This window comes from Oncorhynchus nerka, linkage group LG15 (assembly GCF_034236695.1).
Source record: "Oncorhynchus nerka isolate Pitt River linkage group LG15, Oner_Uvic_2.0, whole genome shotgun sequence".
NCBI lineage: Eukaryota > Metazoa > Chordata > Actinopteri > Salmoniformes > Salmonidae > Oncorhynchus > Oncorhynchus nerka.
Window position 1 is genome coordinate 48,070,345 of NC_088410.1, and position 16,340 is coordinate 48,086,684.

At 42.6% G+C, this 16,340-nt stretch overlaps 1 protein-coding gene across 6 annotated transcripts; it reads right to left on the minus strand.

Moving 5' to 3' along the window:
• Positions 1 to 4,311: 4,311 nt before the first annotated feature.
• Positions 4,312 to 8,937, minus strand: LOC115142831 (ADP-ribosylation factor-related protein 1-like). 6 transcript variants are annotated; one of them, XM_029682600.2, is made up of 8 exons: positions 8,450 to 8,724; positions 7,898 to 7,948; positions 7,681 to 7,768; positions 7,482 to 7,564; positions 7,269 to 7,350; positions 6,532 to 6,602; positions 5,552 to 5,652; positions 4,312 to 5,367 (listed from the first exon to the last, which is right to left on the minus strand). In XM_029682600.2, the coding sequence occupies exons 3-8, from the start codon at positions 7,718 to 7,720 to the stop codon at positions 5,280 to 5,282; spliced, it is 465 nt and encodes a 154-aa protein (XP_029538460.1). In that variant the 5' UTR covers positions 7,721 to 7,768; positions 7,898 to 7,948; positions 8,450 to 8,724; the 3' UTR covers positions 4,312 to 5,279. The 6 variants fall into 6 exon arrangements, with proteins under 6 accessions (XP_029538460.1, XP_029538459.1, XP_064857720.1 ...); XM_029682599.2 differs by having other exon boundaries at positions 8,074 to 8,724; XM_065001648.1 differs by lacking the exons at positions 7,898 to 7,948; positions 8,450 to 8,724 and adding an exon at positions 8,919 to 8,937.
• Between the last annotated feature and the right edge of the window lie 7,403 nt (positions 8,938 to 16,340).

Genomic DNA, 16,340 nt, shown 5'->3' on the forward strand with positions numbered 1-16,340 from the left:
TGGTTCTGATGAATTGAAACCGGTTGTGCCTTCAATTCAATACAACTATCGATCCCAGTAAGAGCATTACCCGCATGGCCACACACTGGTTGAATCAGCGTTGTTTCCACGTCATTTCAATAAAATGAAGTTGAACCAATGTGGAATAGACATTGAATTGACATCTGTGCCCAGTGGGTAAGCATACATAGCATGAATAAGTCTACACACAAGTCTACACATAGCATGAATAAGTCTACACACAACTCAAACCTACTCATACAACTCAAATTCCTTAAGCTGTCTGAATTTATTTAGAGGAACAATATACTGTAATAATTAGCTGATTGTGAAAGAGATGGCTTTAAAATTATATATATTTTCAACCCTTTCCTGCCCTAAAGTTTTATATCTATAGAAGTCATTTGATCAAATCATCAGATTTGTTGGTTACACAACTGACGTGGCATTTCCTGTCAAAGCATGTTTTAACCCTTCTGACACACCTGTGGCTTATCTGTATTGTGTCATCCCTTAGTGACATGCCCTTACTTGTCAGTCAAAGTTATTTCCAAGTAACTATTAAGTAAATATGACTATTTTAGCCTTTTGGTCATAAATTAAGGTATACAAATACATTTGAAATACTTTTTTAAAAAATTGGTCAAATCCACCTCGCAGGGATCAGTGCTACGCCACTGCTTTTAACTATAAGTTGCGTATAACTATAAGAAATCTAAGATGTGTCAAATAAATGACATCCAACTCAGGACTCCAGCTATGCATTTGGTTTGTTAACTTGCTAGCTAAGTGGCTGATGTCAAGATCAAGCTTCTTGGTTACAGCAGAGACATTCAAATCCCTCCTGGATCAAGATCCCTGTTGCCTAAATTGTTTTGTGCATCATTTTTTTTGCTGTTGAAGTAGTGCCCCTTGTGTGCACTTCCGGTAATACTGTAAACCCCAGTATGGAAAAGAAATGGTAAAACGGTATGATAATCTGGTATTGTCCAACCCTAGTATGAGTAAAGACCTTAAAGCAGTAACTATAGAATAGTGATAATTCAGTTGAAATACATTAGATTTTCCCAAGGGTGCTTTAAATACAAAATATATATATATTTTTTTAATTTGCTGGATTTTTTATTATACAATGTTTTGCTGACTTTATGATTATATAACTGTGCCAGTTTTGCATGTGAGCAAAGAATGACCTCACATTGATTACATTCCTTCCTGGTAAAGGAAACAAGTTTTATCTGCAAAGCCAACCCCCAGGTGTGGTGGACAGTATCTCAACAGTTCATGTTCTAAGAAATCTATGCTCTATTTTCACCTTTTGTGAAACCTATGTTCTAGGTTTAATTTCTGAAAAAACTGACAAAGGAAGTGTAGTGTCATTGTTGCTAGGTAACGATCTAGTGGTTGTTGATCCACAGCATAAATACTGAAGCAGCACTTCCTGAAATGCCCACACAACACTGTGACTGACGTGTAAGCACACTAGATGTGAGACACACCACAATGGTTTGGCCATTTTATACGGTGGGTTCCATAACATGCAATACATGTGTTGGTGTCATCGTTGCATGGGTGGGTAAGTGTGAAATATTGATTTGCAAAGTCAAACAGAAGGGATTCAGGGACTTTGTGGTAATCAAATCAAATCAAATGTATTTATATAGCCCTTCGTACATCAGCTGATATCTCAAAGTGCTGTACAGAAACCCAGCCTAAAACCCCAAACAGCAAGCAATGCAGGTGTAGAAGCACGGTGGCTAGGTGGCCATTCCTCTTCTGGCTGTGCCGGGTGGAGATTATAACAGAACATGGCCAAGATGTTCAAATGTTCATAAATGACCAGCATGGTCGAATAATAATAAGGCAGAACAGTTGAAACTGGAGGAGCAGCACGGCCAGGTGGAATGGGGACAGCAAGGAGTCATCATGTCAGGTAGTCCAGGGGCATGGTCCTAGGGCTCAGGTCCTCCGAGAGAGAGAAAGAAAGAGAGGAGAGAATTAGAGAACGCACACAGGACACCGAATAGGACAGGAGAAGTACTCCAGATATAACAAACTGACCCTAGCCCCCCAACACATAAACTACTGCAGCATAAATACTGGAGGCTGAGACAGGAGGGGTCAGGAGACACTGTGGCCCCATCCGAGGACACCCCCGGACAACGGATAACCCCACCCACTTTGCCAAAGCACAGCCCCCACACCACTAGAGGGATATCTTCAACCACCAACTTACCATCCTGAGACAAGGCTGAGTATAGCCCACAAAGATCTCGGCCATGGCACAACCCAAGGGGGGGCGCCAACCCAGACAGGATGACCACATCAGTGAATCAACCCACTCAGGTGACGTAATCAAGCAAGTGAAGTGAAATGGAATCCACAGTGGCAAGAAAAAGTATGAGAACCCTTTGAAATTACATGGATTTCTGCATAAATTGGTCATAACATTTGATCTGATCATCTAAGTCACAACAATAGAAGAACACGGTATGTTTAAACTAATAACACACACACACATTTATACGCTTTCATGTCTTTTTTGAACACACTGTGTAAACATTCACAGTGCAGGGTGGGAAAAGTATGTGAACCCTTGGATTTAATAACTGGTTGACCCTCCTTTTGGAGCAATAACCTCAACCAAATGTTTTCTGTAGTTGTGGATCAGACTTGCACAACAAGTCAGGAAGAATTTTGGACCACCTCTTTACAAAACTGTTTGGGTTCAGCAATATCCTTGGGATGTCTGGTGTGAACCTCTCTCTTGAGGTCATGCCACAGCATCTCAATCGGGTTGAGGTCAGGACTCTGACTGGGCCACTCCAGAAGGCATATTTTATTCTGTTGAAGCCATTCTGTTGTTGATTTACTCCAGTGTTTTGGGTCGTTGTCCTGTTGCATCACCCAACTTCTGTTGAGCTTCAATTGGCAGACAGATAGCCTTACATTCTCTTGATACATTTGGGAATTCGTTTTTTCCGTTGATGATAGCAATCTGTCCAGGTCCTGAGGCAGCCCCAAACGATAATGCTCCCTCCACCATACTTTACAGTTGGAATAGGTTTTTGATGTTAGTGTGCTGTGCCTTTTTTCTCCAGTGTTGTGTGTTCCTTGCAAACAACTCAACTGTAGTTTAATCTGCCCACAGAATAATTTGCTAGTAGAGCTGTGAAAAATCCAGGTGCACTTTTGCAAACTTCAGACGTGCAACAATGTTTTTTTTTGACAGCAGTGGCTTCTTCCGTGGTGTCCTCCCATGAACACCATTCTTATTTAGTGTTTTACATATAGTAGACTCGTCAACAGAGATGTTACCATGTTCCAGAGATTTCTGTAAGTCTTTAGCTGACACTCTAGGATTCTTCTTAACTTCATTGAGCATCCTCGCTGTGCTCTTGCAGTCATCTTTGCCTTACGGCCACTCCTAGGGAGAGTTGCAAAAGTGCTGAACTTTCTCCATTTATAGACAATGTCTTACTGTGGACTGATGAACAACAAGGCTTAGGTCTCCTCAGATCTCTTTTGTTCGAGGCATGGTTCACATCAGTCAACCTTTCTTGTGAGTAGCAAACTCAAATTTTGTGAGTGTTTTTTTATAGAGCTAGGCAGCTCCAATCTCATCGATTGGACTCCAGGTTAGCTGACTCCTGACTCCAATTAGCTTTTGGAGAAGTCATTAGCCTAGGGGTTCACATACTTTTCCCAACCTACACTGTGAATGTCTAAATTATGTATTCAATAAGACAAAAAAACTACAATAATTTGTGTTTAGTTTAAGCACACTGTGTTTGTCTATTATTGTGACTTAGATGAAGATCAGATCAAATTGTATGACAAATTTATGCAGAAATCCAGTTAATTCCAAAGGATTCGCATACTTTTTCTTGCCACTATGTTAGGAAGCGACAGTAGACCACCACCACCTTTGCTCAGTCCAATGTTCAGAAACGCATGCATTTGTGTAAGGTCTGTAATAAGAGATTGGTGGCCAAATCAGTAAACGTGAACAGATAATGTAATAACTTTTCCGGTGGGTATTACATTCAGGTGAGTCCATTTTTTTGTGAATAAACAAACCACAGATAACGTAATACCATACTCCACCCTGGTGACAAGGGTTTGAATAATCCTCCTTTCATGTCTGTTTTCCTCTCTTCATGTGTAACCCACTCTACTTTCCTACAGTTTTGTAAAAAACTAAAATATGAATAAAGGAAACGGAATTTTGATGTGATTAATAGAAAGCAGCTGACTTTCTTTACATTTCTTCACCACACTAACATCTAAAAGCGAAACAACAAGTCAAACAAAAGTGTCAACTGTTTATTACATCTTCATAATGTCATTCAAATAGGCTTTCAGCCTGATCATTGGAGATACTTTGCATACGTCACCAGGTTAGACAGAGTAAAAAGTGGGAGGATGCCGCTGGGGACACACCTATTCCCTAAATAGGGAAGTGTTCCATTTGGGACTCGACTGTACACATACACCACACACACACACGCAATTTCAAACTATAAAACTAGTATTTAAACATGTCCTGTCAATGAAAGGGAAGTCATTTATATCGTTGACCCTCTGTACAATTCCATTACATGTAGCATCTTTGCATAATATAAATAACAACTCAAGGTTGTGCCAAGGTTCATCCTCTTACTTAAAAAAAAACTCAAGCATTGGGATGAAAAGTAAAATAATCCATATCAATTTGATTCATATGATCTAAAAGGAAAAGTTGATACTAGATCAGCACCCTACTCTGGGACGCTTTATGAAGACGGATTATACTACCGAAGGGAAACGGAGGTACTTGAGCCAGATAAAAACTTTATTGACTTGACACTGTTATGCTTAGATCAGAATGCCTCAAAAAGCATTTCACCCAAATCAGAGTACATATCCAAATAACATACAATAATCAATAGTTTCCCAATTGTTTACCCCTGATGCTAAGCTGTATCTGAAAAATAGACTTGAGTTCACAGCACCCACTCAAATAGGATGAGAGAGTTAGAGAGAGAAGTTCATTGCCAGGGCATGGATAGAATCCATCTCGGTTTCTGAAAGTCCCACTGTAGCAAAACGGGCGCCTGGGTCGTATTCAACAGGGCAGAACGTAGAAAAATATTTTAAAGCATATTTCAACTGAAAATGATTTTTATTGGACTGGAAGTCTAAGTAGTCCCTTCTTGTTTCAGTACGTTTTCTACCATTTGGTGCCTAATGAATAGGACCCGGTTTCAGGAGCCCTAGTGGGGAAGCCATGGCTTGCTCTATGTGATGTCCTTCAGTCTCGGTGGCCGGTGAATGTTTCTGATGACGCACTTCACCATCCACTCGATGCCTTCGTTAACCCCCTGCCTGAGAGAGAACTCATTATGAGCAAAGAGTACTGCTTTTCTTAAAGCAAAGATGACAAATAGTCAATTTCACATTTCTCTCTCTCTCACACACACACACACACACACACACACACACACACACAAAGGAGTTCTCTCAGACCAGATGCACAACAGAGTAAAGTGGAATAGAAGACTGTTCTTACCCTGTTAGGGCTGTGCAAGGCTGCACCAGGCAATCTCGTTTACCGATCTTTGGAGCGCAGTCGCTAAAAGCGGTTTTGATGTCCGGCACAGACATACAGTTCTACCGAAAAAACACAAAGAAATATGCCTAAATGGATACGATCTTAGAGATTTTCAAAGAGACAGAATTGACCTAGCAAAGGGATAGCTGTATGTGGTGGAAATTGTCAATCACATTTATTTCAAGAGTAAAATAACGCCGCATTAAGATGAGCTTGAACACTGAGTATACCAAACATTAGGTACATCTTCCTAATATTGAGTTGCACCCCCCTCCCCACCTTTTGCCCTCAGAACAGACTCAATTTGTCGGGTTATCCACAAGTTGGGATGCTGGCCCATGTTAACTCCAATGTTTCCCAAAGTTGTGTCAAGTTGGCTGGATGTCCTTTGGGTGGCGGACCATTCTTGATACTCACGGGAAACTGTAGAGCGTGGAAAACCCAGCAGCGATGCAGTCCTTGACACAAACCGCTGCGCCTGGCACCTAATACCATCCCCCGTTCAAAGACACCTACATTTTCTGTATTGCCCATTCACCCTCTGAATGGCACACATACACAATCCACGTCTCAAGGCTTAAAATCCTTCTTTAATCCGTTTCCTCCCATTTCATCTATACTGATTGAAGTGGATTGAAGTGAAATAAACAAGGGATCACAGCTTTCACCTGGTCAGTCTGTCATGAAAAGAGCAGGTGTTCTTCATGTTTTGTACACTCAGTGTATAGTACGGGTATGGTGTAACATATTATAACACAGAGTCATCTACGACAAGTATGCATGAGGGATGGAGGACTACTTTGTTGTATTATATATATCATATTATAGGCCAAACAACTTCTGCTGGCAACAGGCCGTGTCATATTTTAGTTTATACAAGGCATGGTTAGTTTAGACTTCTTTTCAAAACAACCCCAGACTGGATTATATAGGCCTACCTCCACATCCTGCTTGTTGGCGAGCACCAGGAGAGGCACACCTTCCAACACCTCACTGCTGATCATTTTCTCTGGAAAAAAGAAAAATGGAACCGTCAGTCCAAGCTATGGTTCAATACTCGATTGACTGGATTTGCTGACTCCCTCTCATGAGATGCTAAAACACAACATCACCGTTTTTGCTTTGTACTGCTCGATCTTGAAAACTTGACTGCTGACATGCACAATTAGGGTCGCTGCATTGCATTGGGTAGGATTAGGCAAGATTTGGCAGCCGGTTATAGCGGCACTTTGGTAATTGGCTGCCCCTGTCAGGAATCCCTCGTCGGCTACTACACAGCCGACGGCGCCCCAGCCACCAGCTCAGAGCCGTTGCTCATAGCCGCCCCCACCCCATTCCCGCTTCCCTCGAAGTTCACAACCACTAGCTATGGTGATGTGTTTTTTGTGATTATCCAATTGTGAAACTCACACTCTCTCTGATTGTATTAACAGTGAATAAAATACTAAACGATTGAATGAACTATCCCTTTAAAGTCGTTATATTGGTGCAAGGCAGGGGCTAGGGAGTTTCCACCATATTTCTCACACCAGTATATTCCTTTTACATCCATAATGTGGAGTGTACATTCAGTTAGTCAATCAGACTGTAGCCCATGACAAATACCACTCTATTTGCCCTGTTGGCGTTTGGCATTCTTCTCTAAATGCTTCAGGCAAGCTAGTGAGGAACTCACCAAATGCCTCTTTTGATTCTGCTAGTCGCTCCTCATCGGTGGAGTCTATAACATAGATCACACCGTGGGACTCGGCGTAGTACTGTGGATTCACAAAGTCATGTTTCAGTAGTCAACCTCAAATCATTGTACTTGAATAACAAAAACAGACATGACATCTAGCTACATATGGTGTGTGTGTGTGTGTGTGTGTAACTTGTCGGTGCTGCTCACTTTGTCCCATAGCGACTGAAGCTCCTCTTGACCACCAAGGTCCCAGAACATTAGACGAGCTTTGCCCACATCGATTGTGCCGACTGCGTGAAGGAAGCAGTCAGAAGAACATATTAGAATGGCATGGACTCCTGAAAACCAATGTGCTACAATTGAATGCAGCACAACAAGCTCAGTCTTACTGGTTGTCTATACTTACTGTTAAGTCCAACTGTAGTGGTGATCTTGGACAAATTCATTCCCTTGTAGTTCTTACTGAACTTGGTCTTGGTCTGTTCCAAAAAGGTCTGTGTGTAGAACATACATGACTAAATCAAACAAGCAGCAGTTGTTCATCCAACAGAGACAAACAAGGGCAATGCGCGGTGCTCAGTGTGCTCTTCCAACGAGAGAAAACTGCTATGAGACAGACTTACGGTTTTTCCTGCATTGTCAAGTCCTAGGATCAAGATGCAGTATTCGTCCTTCTGGAACGCGTATTTGTACAGACCAGATAATAAGGTGTACATCTTCGAATTGTAAAAAATATATATATATATATATACAAAAAATAAACACTTGCTGGTGATGCGCAAGGCAATAGACAACTCACATTGTGGAAATATTCAGCTGTGTGGCTAGCCACGTTAGCAAGTCAAGTTAGCTAGCTGTTGTTATGACTTGCTATTTGCCTGTGGTTTGGGGCAAGCAAGCTAACATTACCTGTCCGTAATCGATACTAGCTAGCTGACTTACTGCCACCAAATACTAAAGTGAAATATAATGCGCCAATCAAGGCACAAATACCTGGCTAGCTACAGTGCAGTAGCTTGCTAATGCTAGCCAACGTTAGTTAACTGTCTAGCTCAAGTTAGTGCTGCTGCGTGTAAAACGAGATTTGCGAGCGGACAACCTTCAGCAACTTACAAACTGAATAAGGAAATCAAGCTAAAAGGATGAGCTATGTCGACAAAATGTCATCTAGCTACCTTGACAGATGGATATTATTTTATCTCAACTACTTTGGATGTAAACACGGTGGCCATCAGTATTTAGGAAGTAGCTGGTAAAGCAATGCACTGTGGTACTTCTTCTTCGATGGGGTTTAACGGCGGTTGGCATCCAAATGTTAATGATCCATTACCGCCGGCAGCTGGACGAGGCATTGAACAAGAAACAACAAAAAAACATTCCGGGAAAGGGGTAAAACGACTTCAAACAAAATAAAACACGTTAACTAAAAATGGTTTAAATAAAATAAAACATCATACTTCAATCACTGTCCACTCCAAAATACATCCCTACACATTCACCGACAGAATTGATTGCACAGCCCCAAAAACGTTCAGCGGCATTCTTTTCCGCTTGTGTTGTACAGTTTATGACCATTCAAATGAATAATACAAAGTCCCCTTTTTTAACATGCAGCATTTCACTATCCCTCGGTTGATGAGAAACCTTGTAGTCGTCGTGGCTCTACTAACGTTTCTTCTTCCCAGCCCCTCCTTATTTCAAATGGTATCACCGCCTCCAGATAGAAGACACGCTGAACACATGTTTTTTTTTCCTTTCTCACCAGATATGAGTGTTTTGTCACATCCTGTCAGTATCATTTGTTTTCATTAATTTAGCGCATTGGGCCAGTAACCGAAAGGTTGCTAGATCAAATCCCGAGCTGACAAGGTAAAAATCTGTTGTTCTGCCCCTGAACAAGGCAGTTAACCCACTGTTCCTAGGCAGTCATTGTAAATAAGAATTTGTTCTTAATTAACTGACTTGCATATTTAAATAAAGGTAAAAAATAAATGCTGTGGTGATGTTTTTCAGCAGCAGGGACTGGGAGACAAGTCAGGATCAAGGGAAAGATGAATGGAGTAAAGTACAGCTCCTGAGCGCTCAGGACCTCAGACTGGGGTGAAGGTTTATCTTTCAACAGGACAACAACCCTAAGCACATAGCCAAGAAAACCCAGGAGTGGCTTCGGGACAAGTCATTGAATGTCCTTGAGTGGCCCAGCCAGAGCCTTGACTTGAACCCAATCTAACATCTCTGGAGAGACCTGCAAATAGCTGTGCAGCGACGCTCCCCATCCAACCTGACAGAGGTTGAGAGGATTTGTAGAGAAGAAGGGGAGAAACCGGGGAAAGGTCATGATAGCCACTGAAACTTCTGAGTCTGTCTCACTAGTAACTATAAGCAGTAGTATAATTTCTGAAATTGTTATACAGTAAATCACCAGTATACTAAACACAAGACAAAGTGGAATCCACATTTATTCAAATGTAGTACTTTCTACAATGTCTGTGTGCATCACAGTTATCATAAAGATATCAACAACACATTTGTTTAAAACTGACTTACCTTGAAGAGCAAGCAGAGACCGTTAAAATTCCTACATGATGATAACACTACCGAAGACATTTTCTCGACTATGTGAACTTCTCTTTTTACCCAGATTTGCTTCCATCCACTCATCTTCAAATATTTACATGTTCACCTTCTGTGCCATTTCTTTTCATGATACATTCACATTATTATTAGTGATATATTTTCTCTTTTCACTCTTCATGAGTGTCATCTCCCTTTGTATGTTTATTTTGACTACATTCCGTTGGAAATCAAACTCCTCTTTAGCACAAAATGCAGGTGGCACAAAAAACTGACTGCCATCCATTGTCACTTTGTGTCACCACGCTGTCAGATCATCTCGCTCTCTCTTTCTCTCTCTCTCTGTACACTATAGAGGGGACTGCCTTTCACTAAAACACAAGACAAATGCTGCCAGTCCCTGTCCTCATTCAACCCAGGACACTCAACCCTAAGGCACTTACACGATCACTTCAAATGGGTTGATACATTGTACTGTATTGTATGCTTGCCATTATCTATTGAAAATGCATCCCTTTTAATATTCTTTTAAATTTTTTCATACAATTATAATACTTTTTTTAATTAGATGGAACATTTTATATACAATTTATAGAATTTGATCATGTGTTCAACAAATGTATTTCCCTGGTCAAAACTGTTCATTTGAATGTACATTGCACAAATTATATTGTTCAGTCCATCATTACTGTACATCAACAAGAAATGATGTCACTGTTAAGGCATGTTCTGTATTGTCCTGATAGGAGTCATGCATTTGCAGTATTATAGTATACCAAGTCTTTCCATCAGCAAAAACAGTGGCATACTACAGTTTTGTTCACAGCTATAGGTGAAAACATCACAGAGTGCGCTTGAGAATAAGGAAAACCAGTTTTTGTTTTTCTCAGAGAAGAGGAAGACTGACTAACCCTCCATTTTGTGACAATACAGCTCAAGAGTGTGAAAATGTCCTCCCGTTGCCGTCGGGATTCTCCACCTTGATGACACACTTTGGATTTGGACTAGAAAACAACATGTAATATACTCACCTGTATGCTGCTCTGAAAGCTTGAGCATTTTGTTCAGAAAACAATATTGTGAAGAATTGAGTAATAGTCGACATGTAAACTCAGCAAAAAAAGTAACGTCCCTTTTTCAGGACACTGTCTTTCAAAGGTAATTAGTAGAAATCCAAATAACTTCACAGATCTTCATCGTAAAGGGTTTAAACACTGTTTCCCATGCTTGTTCAATGATCCATAAACAATTATTGAACATGCACCTGTGGAACGGTCGTTAAGACACTAACAGCTTACAGACGGTAGGCAACTATGGTCACAGTTATGAAAACGTAGGACACTAAAGAGGCCTTTCTACTACCTCTGAAAAACACCAAAAGAAAGATGCCCAGGGTCCTTGCCCATCTGCGTGAACATGCCTTAGGCATGCTGCAAGGAGGCATGAGGACTGCAGATGTGGCCAGGGAAATCAATTGCAATGTCCGTACTGTGAGACGCCTAAGACAGCGCTACAGGGAGACAGGACGGACAGCTGATCGTCCTCGCAGTGGCAGACCACGTGTAACAACACCTGCACAGGATTGGTACATCCGAACATCACACCTGCGGGACAGGTACAGGATGGCAACAACAACTGCTCGAGTTACACCAGGAACGCACAATCCCTCCATCAGTGCTCAGACTGTCCGCAATAGGCTGGGAGAGGCTGGACTGAGTGCTTGTAGGCCTGTTGTAGTAAGGCAGGTCCTCACCAAACATCACCGGCATTGATTTCTTTCTGCTTAAAGTATAGTCATTCTAAGAATTATTGTTCATGTAACACAACACATAGTTGTCGTCTTCCCGGTCCTGACCATTCTGCCTAACCTGACCTCGAGCCTGCCTGCCGTTCTGTCCTTGATTGATGCTGCCTTACATTACTGACCTCTGCCTGCCCTTGACCTGCCGGTTGCCTGCCCCGTTTTGTAATAAACATCTGAGATTCGAACTGTCTGCCTCCTGTGTCTGCATCTGGATCCTGAGTCATGTTAGTACGAACTGGCCATGACTGATCCAGCAGACTCGGACCAGCTCCGCAACGCCGTCTCCTCCCAAGGAGCCACCATTGGAAAATACAAGGAGTTACTTCAAAATCTTATGGAAGGATTCCAGACCTACGCGGAACGCCATGACTGCGCTTTCAATACATTGCTGGAGCATTTCTGCTGATTATCTATTACGCAGCCAGACACAACAGTACTCTCCCAGCAACCCCGCTGTCAGCAGAGAGTCTCCCCAACTCCGGCTTCCCGAGAACCCCCTCCAGAGCGCTACGCTAGAGATTGCACAAACTTCTCTCTTTGACGAAAGCCCAAGCACTTCCCCAGCGTTTCCCCAGATCAAGTATGCAGACATTTGCGCATCTCTAGTCAGAACAGGCCTTGCAAAAACCTTTTCCCCCTGGCACATTTTCTGGCTGGAGCCCACATTGCCTTCATTGTTGTTTTCCTTATAAATAATAACTTTGCATTCCTATCTACTGTAGCATACCATATGTAGATACAGTGAATTCGGAAAGAATTCAAACCCCTTCCCTTTTTCCACATTTTGTTATGTTATGTCGAAACTGGCAGTTCTAAATAATCGTTCTAATCACATGGGTGTGATCATACGCTTCAGGGACCACTGTAGAATGATCACACCTGTGTGATGGTACATGTGAAAGGGTTAATCAGAGAGGCAACAAAAGAGACCAAAGATAACCCTGAAGGAGCTGCAAAGACGTACACTCCACAGAGCTGGGCTTTAAGGAGGAGTGGCCAGAAAAAAGGCCATTGCTTAAAGGAAAAATATAAGCAAGCACGTTTGGTGTTCGCCAAAATGGATGTGGGAGACTCCCCAAACATATGGAAGAAGGTACTCTGGTCAGATGAGACTAAAATGGAGCTTTTTGGCTATCAAGGAAAACGCTATGTCTGGCGCAAACCCAACACCTCTCATCACCCCGAGAACACCATCCCCACAGTGAAGCATGGTGGTGGCATCACCATGCTGTGTTGTTCATCGGCAGGGACTAGGAAACTGGTCAGAGTTGAAGGAATGATGGATGGCACTAAATACAGGGACATTCTTGAGGGAAACCTGTTTCAGTCTTCCAGAGATTTGAGACTGGGACGGAGGTTCACCTTCCAGCAGGACAATGACCCTAAGTATACTGCTAAAGCAACACTCGAGTGGCTGAAGGGGAAACATTGAAATGTCTTGGAAGGGCCTAGTAAAGCTCAGACCCCAACCCAATTTAGAATCTGTGGTATGACTTAAAGATTGCTGTACACCAGTGGAACCCATCCAACTTGAAGGAGCTGGAGCAGTTTTGCCTTGAAGAATGGGCAAAAATCCCAGTGGCTAGATGTGCCTAGCTTATAGAGACATACCACAAGATTATTGCAGTTGTAATTGCTGCAAAAAAGGTGGCTCTACAAAGTATTGACTTTGGTGAATAGTTATGCACACTCAAGCTTTCTGTATTTTTGTCTTATTTCTTGTTTGATTCACAATAAAAAATACTTTGCATCTTCAAAGTGGTAGGCATGTGTAAATCAAATGATGCAACTCCCCCCCCCAAAAAAATCTATTTTAATTCCAGGTTGTAAAGGCAATAAAATAGTAAAAATACCAAGGGGAGTGAATACTTTCGCAACCACTGTATCTATCCTGTTGACTAGTCACATTATCCCTACATATCTGCCTCGACTCGGTACTGGTACCCCATGTATATACCCAAGTTATCGTTACTCATTGTGTATTTACTCTTCGTGTTATACAGTAATTCTTACATTCTTTTTCCTCTCTGCACCTGTTGTTTACAAAGCATGTTACAAATATACTTTTATTTTATCCAGCACAGTGCTTTTTCTCTCACTCACACACTGCCTCACTGCTGGTAACAACCAACCAAGAGTGAGAATGAAGCAGTCAGTGGAGGCGGGAGAAGTTGCTCACTTTCTAGCAGCAGATGCCTTTTGAAAATAAATGTCCCTCGAGGAATACAGCGACTCGTTTTTCAAAATTATTCATTTATTTATTGGGGAGGACCATTTAACCTGCTTCTAACAATTGGCGGAGCTCCAGCTCCTGTGCCATTGGTCAGAAGCATATCTTCAGGTTTTAATCATGTGTCTAATCTAATTCTGGGATGTGGTGAAACTCACTTTCATGAGATGAATTTGGAATAACTTGCATTCTGTGATTTTGTTTGTTTTCACATGTCGAGTCTTGTTTCTCTGTAACATAGACAGCATATAGACATAAACTAAAACAGGAAACACCCATGCTCAGGTCTGTTCAACGCTGGTCCAACCAATCTGATTCCACGCTTCAAGATTGCTTCGATCATGTGGACTGGGATATGTTCCGGATAGCATCGAACAACAACATTGATGTATACGCTGATCCTAGGATAGGATAAAGTAATCCTTCTCACCCCCCCCCCCCTTAAAAGACTTAGATGCACTATTGTAAAGTGGCTGTTCCACTGGATGTCATAAGGTGAAAGCACCCATTTGTAAGTCGCTCTGGATAAGAGCGTCTGCTAAATGACTTAAATGTAAATGTAAATGTAATTCAGTGAGTGAGTTTATTAGCAAGTGCATCGGTGATGTTGTACCAACAGCAACTATTAAAACCTTCCCCAACCAGAAAACGTGGATTTATGGCAGCATTCGCACAAAACTGAAAGCGCGAACCACTGCTTTTAATCAGGCAAGGCGACCGGAAACATGACCGAATACAAACAGTGTAGCTATTCCCTTCGCAAGGCAATCAAACAAGCTAAGTGTCAGTATAGAGACAAAGTAGAGTCGCAATTCAACAGCTCAGACATGGGAGGAATGTGGCAGGGTCTACAGTCAATCACAGACTACAAAAAGAAAACCAGTCCCGTCGCGGACCCAAATGTCTTGCTCCCAGACAAACTAAACAACTTCTTTGCTCGCTTTGAGGACAATAAAGTGCCACCGACACGGCCCGCTACCAAAACCTGCGGACTCTCCTTCACCGCAGCCAACATGAGTAAAACATTTAAACGTGTTAACCCTTGCAAGGCTGCAGGCCCAGACAGCATCCCTAGCCGTGTCCTCAGAGCATGCACAGACCAGCTGGCTGGTGTGTTTACGGACATATTCAATCAATCCCTATCCCAGTCTGCTGTTCCCACATGCTTCAAAAGGGGCACCATTGTTCCTGTACACAAGAAAGCTAAGGTAACTGAGCTAAACGACTATCGCCCTGTAGCACTCACCGTAATCATAAAGTGCTTTGAGAGACTAGTTAAGGATCATATCACCTCCACCCTACCTGACACCCTAGACCCACTCCAATTTGCTTACCGCCCCAATAGGTCCACAGACGATGCAATCTCAATCACACTGCCCTAACCCATCTGGACAAGAGGAATACCTATGTAAGAATGCTGTTCATCGACTACAGCTCAGAATTTAACACCATAGTACCCTCCAAACTCTGGGTCTCGACCCCGCCCTGTGCAACTGGGTCCTGCCTTTCTGACGGGCCGCCCCCAGGTGGTGAGGGTAGGAAACAACATCTCCACCCCGATGATCCTCAACACTGGGGCCCCACAAGGGTGCGTTCTCAGCTCTCTCCTGTACTCCCTGTTCACCCTTGACTGTGTGGCGATGCACACCTCCAACTGAATCATCAAGTTTGCAGACGACACTACAGTGGTAGGCTTGATTACCAACGACGAGACGGCCTACATGGAGGAGGTGAGGGCCCTCGGAGTGTGGTGTCAGGAAAATAACCTCACATTCAACGTCAACCAAAACAAAGGAGATGATCATGGACTTCAGGAAACAGCAGAGGGAGCACCCCCCTATCCACATCGACGGGACAGTAGTGGAGGTGGAAAGTTTTAAGTTCCTCGGCGTACACATCACGGACAAACTGAAATGGTCCACCCACACAGACAGCATGGTGAAGAAGGCGCAACAGCGCCTCTTCAATCACAGGAGGCTGAAGAAATTTGGCTTGTCACCAAAAACACTCACAAACCTTTACAGATCCACAATCGAGAGCATCCTGTCGGGCTGTATCACCGCCTGTACGGCAACTGCTCCGCCCACAACCGCAAGGCTCTCCAGGAGGGTAGTGAGGTCTGCACAATGCATCACTGGGGACAAACTACCTGCCCTCCAAGACACCACCCGATGTCACCACCCGACAACAACCATCCGAGCCACTGCCTGTTCACCCCGCTATCATCCAGAAGGAGAGGTCAGTACAGGTGCATCAAAGCTGGGACCGAGAAACTGAATAACAGCTTCTATCTCAAGGCCATCAGACTGTTAAAACAGCCATCACTAACATTGAATGGCTGCTGCCAACATACTGACTCAAATCTCTAGCCACTTTAAAAATAAAAAATTGGATGTAATAAATGTATCACAAGTCAATGCCACTTTAAATAATGTTTACATACCCTACATTACTCATC